This window comes from Panthera onca, chromosome C2 (assembly GCF_046562875.1).
Source record: "Panthera onca isolate mPanOnc1 chromosome C2, mPanOnc1 haplotype 2, whole genome shotgun sequence".
NCBI classification, from domain to species: Eukaryota; Metazoa; Chordata; class Mammalia; order Carnivora; family Felidae; genus Panthera; species Panthera onca.
The window spans coordinates 98,381,538-98,396,477 of NC_138347.1; the positions used below are offsets into that span (position 1 = coordinate 98,381,538).

At 37.6% G+C, this 14,940-nt stretch overlaps 1 protein-coding gene across 1 annotated transcript in view; it reads left to right on the plus strand.

Moving 5' to 3' along the window:
* The window catches only part of SERPINI2 (serpin family I member 2), a 31,448-nt gene extending 22,242 nt beyond the window's left edge, over positions 1-9,206 (plus strand). The window contains exons 6-8 of the mRNA XM_060639142.3: positions 1,293-1,379; positions 4,339-4,428; positions 9,033-9,206. Coding sequence (XP_060495125.1) covers positions 1,293-1,379; positions 4,339-4,428; positions 9,033-9,109 — 254 coding nt within the window. The 3' untranslated portion in view covers positions 9,110-9,206. The remainder of the gene's footprint in view (positions 1-1,292; positions 1,380-4,338; positions 4,429-9,032) is intronic.
* The last annotated feature ends 5,734 nt before the right edge of the window (positions 9,207-14,940 follow it).

Genomic DNA, 14,940 nt, shown 5'->3' on the forward strand with positions numbered 1-14,940 from the left:
TAGGTCAGATAAAAGCAGACTTAGGGTGGGAAGGGAATACTGGATTGGGAAGTAACACTTTGGGGGGACCTGAAGATCAAGGGAGCCAGTCAAGGAAAATTCTGGAGAAGGGGGTATTAGGCAGGAGAGTTAGGGCTAACGCCTTGATACCTGACCTCGAGCTGGAGCTACTGGCTGAGGAGAGGAGGGTAGCAGAGGTAATCAGGGCCCCAGATGAAACATCGCAAGCTATTTGGAGTTTATTTTTAGGAAGCCATTTTTTATGCAAATTTCCCTTTGATGACTTCTATATCTTACCTGTGGGGCTCTGCCTTTCCGTAAGCTGTCAGAGCTGGTTACCGTTAGTAAGGTATTTCTTCCTGAATCCTTCTAAATCTGGTGGTTTGGGTGGAGTCTGCGTGATCACATCAGCTTTCTCTCCCAAGAGAGATAAAGCTCTCTTTTCTCCTTTCTCTTCAAGATTCCAGGCCCATGGTTCTTCCTTTACCTTCTGGCCACAACTGAACCCATGACCATGTTTCCGCTGTCTCTCTGGGGGACACTGTCGGATCTAAGTTGTCCTGACACAGCAGGAATGGCTGATGGCTTCTGAACTCGTGGCTTCACTTCCCCATTCTCAAGGAGACTATCCCCGCAGGTCACAAGATCAGAAACGCTTCACACACACATCAGTTCCACCAAGGGGAGATGAGGGGCATGTTCTCTCAGCTTGTATCCACACCGGAACAGAATGTTGTAAGACACTATCTTACACTGAGAAATTTGACAGGTTTTAAAGCATAGCTCTGAAGTGATTTTGTAACAGATGACACAAAAGCTCTTTAGACTTTCATAGCCTCACCAGTCTTGAAAGAAAGTAAATTTTGTTTTAAAGTCAGATCAAAACTGAATACAGAATTTGAAAGGCAAGTTGGCTTTGAGGTTGAATACATAGGGTGGGATTAATTTAAATCTGAAAAGCCTTTTTCATCTTGTCTGTAGACCATAGCTAAGGGGGCAAAACCTTCTGTCCATACAAATATTTCACTTAGTGGGATACCTGATTTGAGGCTTATCCTCTTCTGTCTTTTCTTTTGTATCTGGGCTAAATTTGATCTCTCTCTATGGGTCTCTGTATCATTTTTGCAAGAGCCAAACCTAAGCCACCGTCATCTCTAGCAAATTAAGTAACTTGGAGTAAGTTTTTTTTTTTCCTATTCTTTGTTCACTTGAAAATGTTAATTAACATGGGACCCAATAAGTAATGGCTCTGACATTTTAATCCTTAAATACACTTTTCTATTTTCCAACAGATTCAGCTGAGGTATTTGTTTCCCAAGTCATGCAACACGTTTTTTTTGAGATAAATGAAGATGGGAGCGAAGCTGCGGCATCAACCGGTAGGACAAATGGTTTTGTCGCGAGAAAAGACTTGGGGGAGAATTCGCGACATTAGAGCACTGGCGTTTCTGCATACCCAGATCTCCTGTTTCCCTCCTGCTGTCTAGTATATTATAGGAAGAAAAGAGAAATTGGCTATTTTTGCATCTCTGCAGCCGCAGCTTAATAAAAAAGGGAAGGGAAGGGATTTGGTTAGGAGATGAGGCCCATCTACTGATATTTGCTTATTTGTAAATGGGATTTTACCTGCCAATTAGGAGATAGGACCTGTGGAGGAAACTGTAGGCTGGCTCAAACAAGAAATTCTTATTGTCCAGGAATGCTTACTTTTAAGGGACTGAATTAATTTCATCCTTCTATTACACCAGGCAAGTCCCTACTTTTCTAATATGGTGTTTGTCATACCTCCCAAAATAATTAAAGTAGCATCTCTGGAGATGCAGTCCAGACTCTGACATTTTCTTATGTTTCCCTAAGTGGTTTAAATGTGCATCCAAGGTTGAGAACCATTGCTTAACAGTGGCTTCCAGCCACCTGTTACTCCAAGTGTAGTGCATGGACCAGCAACATCAGCATCACTTGGAACTTATTAGAGATGCAGACCCTGAGGCCCAACCCCAGACCTACTTAATCAAAATCTTTGTTTTCCAAGGTCCCTAGGTGATGTGTGTACACATAACAATTTGAGAACCACTCCTTTTGACGGATTTCCTTGAATTAATGGTATTTTGAATAATATCTTAGGCTGCACACAAGTAATACTCAAAAATCATTGGAGGGAATTTCATTAGAAATGCAAAAGCCACTTTCATGAATGTCTCATAATTCCTGTTTTAATTCCTTAGACTACTCTGATTGCAGTCAATATGTCAAAGACATGCACCCTTTACACCGTGTTATTGATAAATTTCTGTAAATTTACATCCATGTCGTTCATTTCTTGGTTAATTTGTAATGCTAGGTAGTGCCAATGGATTCTGATATCTGGGTGGGTCACACCAGACTCCCACTACCATTTTGTCATCTCCTGAAGGACTTTGCATTACTGTGCTCAAGGAACGTAGATTGGAAGAGATGGGTTATTTCAATATAGGAGAAATAAATAAGTTGCATTGGATGAAGTTGTTGGCCTATGTAGACAAATTTTCCGGCTGTTTTGATGTAAGAGTCTTTACAGATCATCGCCTGATCCTCTCACTGTATTGGTGAAGAAACAGGCCCACAACGTGAACTGGTTTGCCAACGGTCATACTATTAATTGACAGCAGAGTATGAACTCTAATCACGTTCCCTGACTTCAAGTTCAGCGCTCTTTCTACTATCACCCACGGCTTCTGATGTTTAGAGTTCTCGAAGAGGCCATAACAATCACTCGGGGATCACCTGCTGGCCCCCTGATGTATTACACATCAGAATAGGTTTAAGTGTGAGCATTTTGACTTTCAGGCATCTGCTCAGTGGATGCTCAAGAACAAAAAAAGCTCAAGCACTCACCCAAATGAGAACGAGAGTGACACTGACTATGCTTTTTTTGTATTCTATCATCAATTCAGACATAATTTGCCTGAATACTTAATTACCTGTATTTGCTGGTAATTTGGGCATCATAGCCCTGATATTTCAGGTAGGAGAGTGCCTTGCATTTTATATTTTGCACTTAATTCTGAAGGGCATCAGAATCAGCCACTTTGTCAGAAGAGTTGTTTTGAGCTGAAGAAAATTGAGAAAGAGCACATAAAAAAGAGCTCTCTACTCTCCCCAGATCTGCCTAAAAGCAGGACATGCATTTCCTCGTGAAGGTGTCTCTCTTCTCTCCCATAATGCGAGAAGGAGAACAACCTTTACCACAGGACATGAAAACTGGCACTGAAATGAGTCTGCATAACAAACCTTACTGAATAACCCTCTCATACCATTGATTTCCCCTATGTATTTACCTTCCCACAAGTTATTGCCCCAGACACATGCCCCCCTCCTTTTTTTTCTTTTTTGTCTAGTCACTTCTCCACAGTTTGTTAAACAGGTAGATTAGCTCTCAAACCTAACATTTTTGGGAATATTTACTTCTTTTCCGTGAAGCTTCTCTGGGGATATGAAATGAACCATTTTTTCTGTTAATGTCTTTTGTCAGTTTAATTTGCATACCCCAGTCACAGTGTAGAGGATACATTTTTTTCCTTCTCTACCATTATTTTCCAATTCTGATCACTCATGTGGTATTTTTTTAATGACTTTTTCATGACTCAGAAAATTGTGTGAAATCATTGCGGTGTTGGTAAAGAACACATCTGAATTGAGTGTAGACACAGGGAAAAAAATCCAACCATTTAAATTTACCCACTCTAAATGTTGGCAAATGCTATAATGGAGCCGCCTGATATACATTATTAGAGTAAATAATAATTAAAGGCAGCAAATCTCTGTTTCTAATCATATAATAAAAATCCCATACTCATTCACAGTACAAAGCCTAAAAGCTCTGAGCCCACAGAATGATTTTGGAAAAGTTAAAAAAAGAATAAATTTGAATGCAGATGTAATTACCACAAGCCTGAACAACAAAAATAAAGTGCAGACATATCTGGATAGGAATTAAGAGTTAAAACATTATAAGAATAAATCATATAATGTAAATAAAAAGTGAGTGGAAAATTACTGTTTAAAAGAAGAAAATTTTCAGCTGCTTTCACTAAATTGAATCAAGAATCTGGCTTTCTTCTTCATTGAACATAAATGTGAAGTGAGAATAATTCCATGAATAATCCAATATTTGTTCTTCTGCTCTTTGATTTTTAAATTTATTCTCAATTTCCCTGTATTTTGAAAATGGTTATTTTTCTACACGTTAACTCCTGAAACAAAATGACTTTTCGTGTTTACAAAAAAGTATTATGGATATATTTTCTTTACTCATCTTTTAATGTGAACATCTAAATAACTGTTGTCTCTGTTTCATAGGCATGAACATCCCTGTGATCATGAGTCTGGCTCAAAACCAATTTACAGCAAATCGTCCATTTCTGTTTATTGTGAAGAATAGCCCAACAGGTATCTTTTTGAGAATTCTCTGGGGCAACTGCTTATGTTAAACAGACCCAGTTCTAGCTGCTGTTTAGTTTTTATTTTAAGTTTATTTATTTATTTTGAGAGAGGGAGAGAGAATGTGCCCGAGACAGGGAAGGGCAGAGAGAGAGGGAGAGAGACAATCAGCACAGAGCCTGAACTGTGAGATCATGCATGACTTGGGCCAAAATTAAGTCGAGTAAAGTGCTTAACTGACTGAGCCACCCAGGCGCCCCTAGCTGTTATTTGTAATCTATATATCTGAAATCATTTATTCCTTCAATTTATTAAGTTTATTGCAATTTTCAAATTTATTCCTTCAGTGGCTATTTGTGGAGTGCCTCTTTTATACCAGGTATTGTATTTTAAAGGTGACAGGGGCCTAAAAGTGGTAGTAATAGCCGCCAACACAGCTATTAAATATGGTAGCCATTTTAAATCCCCATCTCTAAAGCTAACACCATTCCAGTAGCTTAGATATTTGACAAATAACAACACAGAAGTTCAGAGAGAGGTTATATAATTTGTCTAAGGTCATATAGTTGGAACACAGCAGAGGGGAAATAGCACCTGTTTGTCTCAGAAGGTAACTCTCTGTGATGTTACAATAGGAGTAGAAATTGGGAGTTGCACAGTTGCGAAGGTTTCAGAGGTAGATTCCCAAAGAAGTGACTAGCTATGGGCTCTGAGTGGGAGGGAGAGGTCACATATATGCAAATATATGCAAATATATACAAATCTCCAATGTGGGCTGTTGGTGAAAGATGATGCAGTTATAGTTACAAAAGGTAGAGGTGGTAGTGGATTGGATTGCATTTGACACAATGACAGCAGGTGGAGTGTTTGGCCAAGGGCTCTGCACACAATGTCAGTATCCCTAGAGACTGACAGTGTGAACGTGGGTGTCAGAGTGGCCTCAAGTCCCAGCTCTGTTAACTAATAGTTGTAAGACAAGTCAATTAAACCTCCTAAGCCATATTTTCTTCACCTCCAATTTAAACAGAATATTAGTACTCATCTAGAGTTAAGTAAAAGAATATATGAAGCCTGTAACACTATGCCTGACACATAGTGTTCATTATGAATAAATCAACAAATATAAATGAGTGAATGACTGAATACATGAAAGAAGGAAGGAAAATGGAAAAGTTGCTTTTTATAAATTGTTATATGGAAAAGAGACGTAGTTAATTTCAGATCTGAATCTGTTAGATTAGCTCATGATGGTGCTCATACTATCGACCCCCTAAAGGATATACTAGTGTCTTTTTTTAGGCTCCATGAAACCAATGCTGAGTGACCCTTTCGAAAGTTATATCTTGGAAACAGTGAGGCAGTTTTAGATTTGCTGAGATTGCATTAACACAACTTCAATTCCAGTGGATGGGTCAATGTTAAAAGATATTCTGAGAATGTCATTTGATCTATACATCTTTAACCTTTGGATAACTCTAATTTCTTACAATTAGTATGTAATTGTTAAGTACGGAGAACAGAAAGAAATGGAGCTGCATTGGACATCAGTGCATAAGGAAATAATTTAGAATAATGATGTTTGACTCTCAGTTTTCTAAGTTGAAGAACAAAGGCCATGTAATTGCTATCTGTTAAGCAGCAATGAAAATTCAAAACCCCAAATAATCCATTTATTTATTTATTTGTGATAATGCTTAACCATCAGACCTTAATGACAATTTCTACTGTTTCGTGATCTTTATTGTAATGAGACTTTCTAAACTAGGGTTACTCCCTTAAAGTATTGTTTAAAATGAATAGCAACTCATTCATCGGAGGCTGTAAATTGTTGCCATATAAAATGTAGATTGGGCTATTATGTTAAGACAATATACATTCAGTGATTTATTTATTTTCCTCTCACAAATGAACTGAGGAAATCATTGAGGTTGATAAAAATAGTGCCTTAGCATAGCATAGTAAGCTACTCAGTGGCTTAACACTTTATATAAAATATATTCATTTGATGATTTCTGAAGTATGAGGGATGGATGATTTTAGACTTAGTGCAAATCAATTTTTATCTAGATTTAATATTTTCTTTCATTCAAACAGTCCTCTTGTGCAAAATACAAACATTATTTGTATTTTTCTATCATGTTCGTCTTATATTTCAACATATTCACCCGAAGCTCCTATTAAGCCAAACTTGCAGGGAAACGAAGAACACTTTTTCTTCTTTTAGGCTGAGGGTGTAGGCCAGTGTTAGAGACTTTCAGAAGAAAATTGTGAAAGATGCTACACGAATGTGCCATTTCTTAGAGAGTGAATGATGATTCTGAAACTGACAGTACTCCACACACTATATATATATATATATATAGTGTGTTTAAAATTCTTTCAGGTTTTGTGTTTGAAGAAGCAGACTGAAGGATATCTATTAAGAAATCCTTCTTCTGGCTTTGGTTATGCTATCATACCTAGTATTGTATTAGGTGGTAAAAGTTGTTTCTATCTGATGGAGATGTATGAATATATTGATTCAATATGGGGGACACCTCTTTGAGAAGGGGGGACTGTAGAGAAAAATGGAAACAATAATTTCTGTTTCAGCCTACCTCTAGATCCATTCCTGTTATGTCCAGGAAGAGTTTGCTAATCCATCCAGTTTAGTGGAGAGTAGATAGGTGACTGCATATGGACTCCATTCAAACTGTGGTTCTCCGTGGTCAAAGAAACAGATCGAAAAGGCTAGGACAAATGGCTTTTATGTAATGTCTTCTGTCTGAGCATTTAAAATTTTAAACAATTGTCTTCAATTATGAGGTTAGTTTCCATAAAAGTGACTTTAAAAATATCTAAACAATTCCAATAAGCATTTTAATGCTGTAGAGTTATAAAGATACATTCAGTGATTTATTTATTTTCCTCTCACAGATGAACTGAGGAAATCATTGAGGTTGATTCCTATTGTCACAAAATCCTGGGAAATTTATTTATGTATCTCCATCTATTTGAAAAACAGGACTATTTGTTTTCTTTTTATTGGAGTTATTTTGAGATTTTTGAGGCAAAGTATTATTGATTATAATCATAAAAAGAAAAAATCTGCTGGAGATTATGTCTATTTCCATGTTACTGGCTCTTCTAAGAGTGACTGTCTTTGGACTGAACACTAGAGTTAATGAAAACTCTCTATTATTTCAAATACATTTCAGTATAATTTTCATTAGCTTTAAACTTATGTAAAATTTATCACTTTTGAAATTCACATTTATTTGTTTTCTTCTCTCTCTCTCTCTCTATATATATATATATATGTAATTTATTTTCAAGTCAGCTAACATACAGTATATATAGAGTGTGCTCTCGGTTTTGGTGGTAGAGTCTCGTGATTCATCACTTACATATAACACCCAGTGCTCATCCCAACAAGTGCCCTCCTCAATGCCCATCACCCATTCCCCCCCCTCCTCCCCCCATCAACCCTCAGTTTGTTCTCAGTATCTAAGAGTCTCTTATGATTTGCCTCCCTCTCTGTTTGAAACTATTTTTCCCCTTCCCTTCCCCCATGGTCTTCTTTCAAATTTCTCAAGTTCCACATATGAGTGAAAACATGATCTTTGTCTTTCTCTGACTTATTTCACTTAGCATAATACCCTCCAGTTCCATCCACGTTCTTGCAAATGTCAGGATTTCATTCTTTCTCATTGCCAAGTAGTAGTCCATTGTATATATAAACCACATCTTCTTTATCCATTCATCAGTTGATGGGCATTTGGGCTCTTTCCATAATTTGGCTATTGTTGAAAGTACTGCTATAAACATTGGGGTACATGTGCCCCTATGAATCAGCACACCTGCTTGGATAAATTCCTAGTAGTGCTACTGCTGGATCATAGGGTAGTTCTATTATATTTGTCTGTAAGGAACGTAAAAGTCAAGGCAACGCTTGGCACTGATCCATTCAAGCCACTTATCTTACCCTAGTTTAAAAGAAAGGTGAATGGGTTTTTGATACATCCTGTATTTCTACTTTGTCCTCTAGTTCTTAGTTCCCTTTCACCTGCAAACACAGAACAGCTGGACTCAGGTGTTTACGTGTGTACTGTGTACAATATCACCCCAGTGAGGATTTGAAAGCACTAGACAATAGAAAATATTGTCTTTTGCAGTAAGCTTTGATTCTGAGCTGAAGGAAGACATCTGAGAAGCTGCACTCTTAACCTTAAAGACTTATGTTACATGTATAAAAAGATGACTGCAAATGCCTTAAATTAAAAACTCCACCATGCTCATCACCATTTCATTATATTATGTTTGCCTGAGTCTCTATATTTAGAAGAATACCTCTCTGCCACTTTATTTTTGCCTTCCTGTATGAAAAACAGGACTAATGCATTTTCCATGACAAGCTGTTGTCGGTGTTAATTTACTTCATAAATTACCAGAAAAAGATTAATACTTATATAATTACATATTTTAGAAAAAGGAGAGGGTTTCGCTGTTCGACATGGTCTATTTATCTTATAGATAAATAAAATATTAAATGATTTGTTAAAATATTCAGAAAGACTAATTATTATCAACTTTTTTCTCCAGTAGTTCCTAGGTTTTTTTTTTTCTTTTCCTAGACTCAATTTTATTTATGGGAAAGGTGACAAATCCTGACACCCAAAAGATGAAGGCAAGAGATTTGGATTCACTGTGAATGAAAAACACAGCCTCAGAATATAAGATGATTCCTGAAAAATAGTTGATCAGCAAAATAGCATCATCTTGCAAATACTTCCTACACGTCTTTTTCTGTTTTAACTGTATCTGTATTAATCTGTACTAATACAGACATGTACTAATGAATAAGGGAAATTATTAATAAATGAAATTGTGCATTTAATGTTTCTGGTCTTTCTGTATGTTTTATAAAGTCTATATGAATCAAAAGCGGAGAACTTACATAAAATGTTAGTGTGTTAGAACAATCTCATCAAATTTCTATCTTAGATATCAAAGTCTCTGTATTCCTCAAAAACTGACCATATGACCTCCAGGCACAGCAGCGTTATCCAGACCATGTAGAAGTTAAGGTCAAGAGAGAGAGTGGGCCTGGTGTGTGTCTCTCCAGGTGCCATTTAAGGTACAGAGATCTAGTATCTATGACTGTAGATGCACTTTAAGTATTTTGCTAATCTTAATCTTGGTTTTTTTTTCAGTTTTTATTTTAATTCCAGTTAGTTAACATACAGAGTTATATTAGTTTCAGGTGTTCAAATAGTGATTCAACAATTCCATACATCACCCAGTGCTGGTCATGACAAATCCACCCCTTAATCCCCATTACCTATTTTACTCATCACCTCACTCACCTCCCTTCTGGTCACTATCAGTTTGTTCTCTGTAGTTAAGGTCTATTTCTTGGTTTGTCTCTCTCTCTTTATCTGTCTCTCTCTTCCTCTCTTTTAATGAATGGATAAAGATGTGAGATATATCTATACATAAGATAGATAGATAGATAGATAGATAGATATAGATAGTGGAGGAATATTATTCAGCCATAAAAAGAATGAAATCTTGCCATTTGCAGTGACATGGATGGATCTAGAGAGTATAATGCCAGGTGAAATGAGTCAGTCAGAGAAAGACAAATACCATATGATTTCACTCACATGTGGAATTTAAGAAACAAGTGAGCAAAGAGAAAAATCTTAATTGTAAGTCCATGTATTACATTTACTATTTGCCATTGTTTCAATACCTTTTGGGGTATATCAATTTTTTTTCTTCTGATTTATGCTTTAAACATGTATAAGAAAGTAAAATAATGAGAACTTTTATAAAATTTTCCTATGCATGAAAGTGGCAGCTAAATTAGTGTGATTTAGGGAAGCTGACCTTCCAAGATTTTGTAACACTGAATGACAGATGTATTAGGGCCAAGACTGTAATCTATAAAGATTAAATGCAGAACCCTTTCTCTGCCTACTCTCAAATGTGAGATCCAAATATTCAAAAGAATGCTACATTCCAATGATTTACTAGAACACGTTTCATTGTTTTTCCATTTTGATGTTAATACTGTAAAGTGTCCTTTTGTTTGTTTGTCTAGGCAGCTCTTGGTAGAGAATTTAATGATAATGGCAACTCATTGTTGAGCCTAATCACCTGTTAGGCACTGAAATAGGTATTTTATCTACATTATGTTAAACATACTAAAAACCCTGTGTAATAATGTTACCCATCTTCCAGATGAGAAAACTGAGGCTCCAAGCCAGCATATAAATTAGTCACAGGAATAAAGCAAATAAATATGGTGGCCTTTAAAGTATTTCCAAGTTTAAAGACAAGAATATCTGAACTAGAAGCTTGTGACCATAATCACTGAGTCATATTCCCTTCTACATAAGTCCTTCCAAGTAGTACAGATCTTCCCCCTAAAACATTGTGCTGACTAGTCTCTGAAGTCTAGGTTTCTATCTACAGAAGAATCTAGAACAATACTCAAGACATTATGAAGCCAACTTTATAATTAATTATGATTGCGTAAAACTATAACATAATTGCAAGCAATGTTCCTTTTTCTAGACTGTCAACTTGAGCTTACTTAACCTATAGCACAGTAAATGCTAATCTATATGTTAATGATATGCCACAAATTTGTTGCTCATCACGGAGCTGGTTTAAAAATACGCTTCCTCGATTAAGGAAGAAGAGAGTGATAAGCTGTTAGAGGACAGTGGTTGTCTTCAGGTCTGTCCACATTCCTGTTTCCTTTGGATTGTGTGAGCCTTAGGATCCTCTTCCATGTGTAACATGTCAGGTTGCTCTGGAGATTGATCTGTTCTTTCCAGAACTATTAACTGAGCTTCCACCCTGTTCCAGGCACTGCTCTGGGTACCAGGGATATACCAGTGAACAAATCTAACGGGGTCTCTGCCTTCATGGAGCTGACATTTTACTGATGGCAGAAAACAATAACCAGTGAACAAATAAAACAGGGTAAGGAAATAAGAAGGGTTTTATAAATGAGACTATGTAATAAGTTGACTGCCCAAGTTTTAAGTTAAGTAGATATTTTCATAATATGTTTCTAATGTATTTGCTTTTCTTGAATAAGATCTGCCAAATATCTGCCTCAGGTTCCCTCCTATAGAGCCTGATTTTGCACTGTCAAATGTTTTTCTTCCCTGATTTCATGCTCTGCATCTGGTAGGTGGTACTTGGGTTTCAAAAGGAGAGCATTTAAGCTCCTTATAGAAGAGGGAGTAGCTTTCTGGTGTGGATTCAAGGTGAAAATCCCCTCTTTCCTCACTTCCAGGTTCAAGAAACAGTTGCCGTAGCACTTTCAAGATTAAAACCTGTAATCTTTACCTTCAGGGAAACTAACTCAGGAGTTATTATAGGTCCATATCACAAAGGTTAGAAGTTTCTGGAACATATTTATAAAATATAAATATATATATATTAAATAACATAAGTATGAAATCATTTTCTTTGCCAAGCTATATACAATCTTTATGATTCACAACAGTCCATAATCTATGTGGGATAAAAATATTGTCAAATAAATACCCCTTGAAAAAGTCTAATGCATCATATACATATCACATATACATTTTTTTTTCCTCCTTGAGGCAAAATGGCCATAGTAGTATTTGGGGGGAACTTTGGAATTGGGTTTCTTGACTTCACATAGTTATAATTCATGGTATATTTTAGGGTGAAGAGTATGCTATATCGGGCAGTGGGACCTAGGGGTCAAAGACCTGAGATTTCTGTTTTGGGGTGAGATTTATAGAATTTCATAAATTGCATAATAATGATCTGGAAAACTTGAAATACACAGAGAAAAATTAGGCAGATTTCATTAGAAGTCAGTGATTTGGACTTCTGGAAATAAGGTATTTTCTCACTGGATAGCCTCAGACCATTGAGATACACCCAGTGTGCGGCTGACCCCTGAGCTGGGGATCCTGAGACTGACTCCATGCATAGGATGGAAAAGTGGGCCTACTATAATCTGTTTGTTTGTAAAGCAGGTTTTTTGTTGTTGTTGTTTCTGTTGTTGTTGTTGTTGTTGTTGTTTTCCCCCCTGCATTTCTCTTTTTCTGGCTTCATGTGTGATCAACTCTAAATAAAGTCTGAAATTCTAGAGGTCAAAACCTGTTTTTTTTTTCTTTCTCTTTTTGATGCTGATGGTATAATATAAAGGAAATGAAAGATGAGACATTTTTCACTTTCTAAAATTGTATTTTTAGCTTGTCACCTACCTCAATTCTCTGGGGCTTCGATGTCCTCACCAGTACAGTGAAGGGTTGGACAAATCTTATTTTAAGTCTTTATTCCAAAGTCCTATGTTTGTAAATCTTAGACTTCTCAGTGAAGACACATTTCTGGAATAATGTCTTTTGATCACCATTGTCCACAAGTGGTTAGAGTTTTCATAAAACAAAAATTCCAGGATGTGCCTCTCACTAGGATCTTACTCTGTTACCTTGTCCTTAATGTATTTACAGTTGTCTATTTATAGGTTTGAGATTCAATTTTTTTTTCTTAATGTTTTTATTTATTTTTGAGACAGAGAGAGACAGAGCATGAGCAGGGAAGGGGCAGAGAGAGAGGGAGACACAGAATCGGAAGCAGGCTCCAGGCTCTGAGCCATCAGCACAGAGCTCGATGCAGGGCTTGAACTCACAGACCGTGAGATCATGACCTGAGCCGAAGTCGGATGCTCAACCGACTGAGCCACCCAGGTGCCCCGAGATTCAATTTTTAAAAACAGAATACATATAAAACGTTTTACTCTTGTGGCAGAGACCTGTATCTGGTGATTTTTTAAAGTTTATTTATTTAGTTTTGAGGGGGAGAGGAGGGGCAGGGAGAGTGAGAGAGAGAGAAAGAGAGAATCCCAAGCAGGCTCCCCATTGTCAGTTTGAAGCCCAATGCAGACTTTGAACTCACGAAACATGAGATCATGACCTGGGCCAAAATCAAGAGTCGAACATTTAACCGACTGAGGTGCCCTAGTGAAGATTTTTGACCATGACTTCCTCAGTGTAGAGCTACTGCTGGACAGTGGTGGACGAGCTGGGGACCACATTTCATCCATCATTGTATTTATCTGAGTGGGCCCTTGCCATTGGTTCCCACCCATGGAATTTGAGTGGAGGTGAGTGTGTCACTTGTGAGCCCAAATGATTAAGAAACAAGTGTCCCTCTTTCACTGCTCTCTTTTGTACCATCTAGACCTCAATGCTGAAGATGTCAAGCGCTGACCCTGGGGGCTTTACTTAGATGACAGAGCCTTTGTTAGCCTGGGTGCCTCTGTTACTGTGTGTTGCAGATCCTCTCTGCTGCCCAAGCAACCAGGAACACCCACTGGCATTGCAACGTGACGTGAACAAGAGTTACAGTCTCACTGACATTGAAGGGGTTGTTAGTGACAATAGTAAGTTAATTTGGTATTTTTAATGGGGTGTTTCCATAACAAGACCCAAAGTATGTGGAACAATTTGAAGTTGATAGCAGCAGCAGCAGCAACACAAACACAGCAGGCTGGAAGGCGGGAAAGTTTGTTAACCTGTGGAAATATTTAGTACAATGGTTGCTTGTAATAACTTCAAAAGTAGACCATGTGTATACTGACCCAACAGCTAGCCAGAGACTACATTCACATCTCTCTTAAACTTGGTAGACTGCTTGGTCTATTCTCAGCATATAGAATATGGGCAGAAATGCCATGTGTTACTTCTGGTTGCGGTAGTTACAAAGCAAGTTTCTCTCCTTTTCTTTCTCTTCCATCCACTCTGCTGGCTGTATATCAACACTGTATATGACCATGAAAGTCTTATAAGACATCTGGAAGATGGCAGAGGCTCCATCAGCCTGGGTTTCTGAATGATTGCATGGATCACATCTGTCTTATCCTCTGCTGCCAGCACTGACCATGGATTGCCACACTGGACTCTACTGGGAGCAAGAGATACACCATATAGTGTTAAGCCATAGGAACTAGGTAACTAGGTATTTCACTCCGTGAAATAATACAACTTTGTTCTTAACACATGTTTTCCATGGATTAGCCCGTGGTGTATGTTTTCTCATCCTGGTGCCTGACACCTGGTAAAGTTCTGGAATGCTATTTCAATTTTCTTAGTTCTGTGAAAGAACTTCAGGATTGATGTTCCAGTGAATTTTGCCATGCAAATTGCTCAGTGTCATAGTAAAAATATATCTTCATCAAAAGAGAGGAAAGGATGTAAAATTCAGAATGGGGTGCTTTGCTGACTGCTACACAGCTGTCTTGAATGAGACCCTTTCCATAATAAAACAGCAAAAAAGCAGCCTTTAACTTCTAGTTACTGTGTGTGTGCGTGTGTGTGTGTGTGCGTGTGTGTGTGTGTGTGTGTGTGTGTGTGTGGCAGAGGTGGGGAGCTAAAGGTTGAGGGTATCTTCTTTAAAGCTTTGTCCTAAACAGACTTCTGACTGATATAAAAATTACACCTACTTGTAAGGGATGAGGGCACAGGCTTGCTAATGATCTTT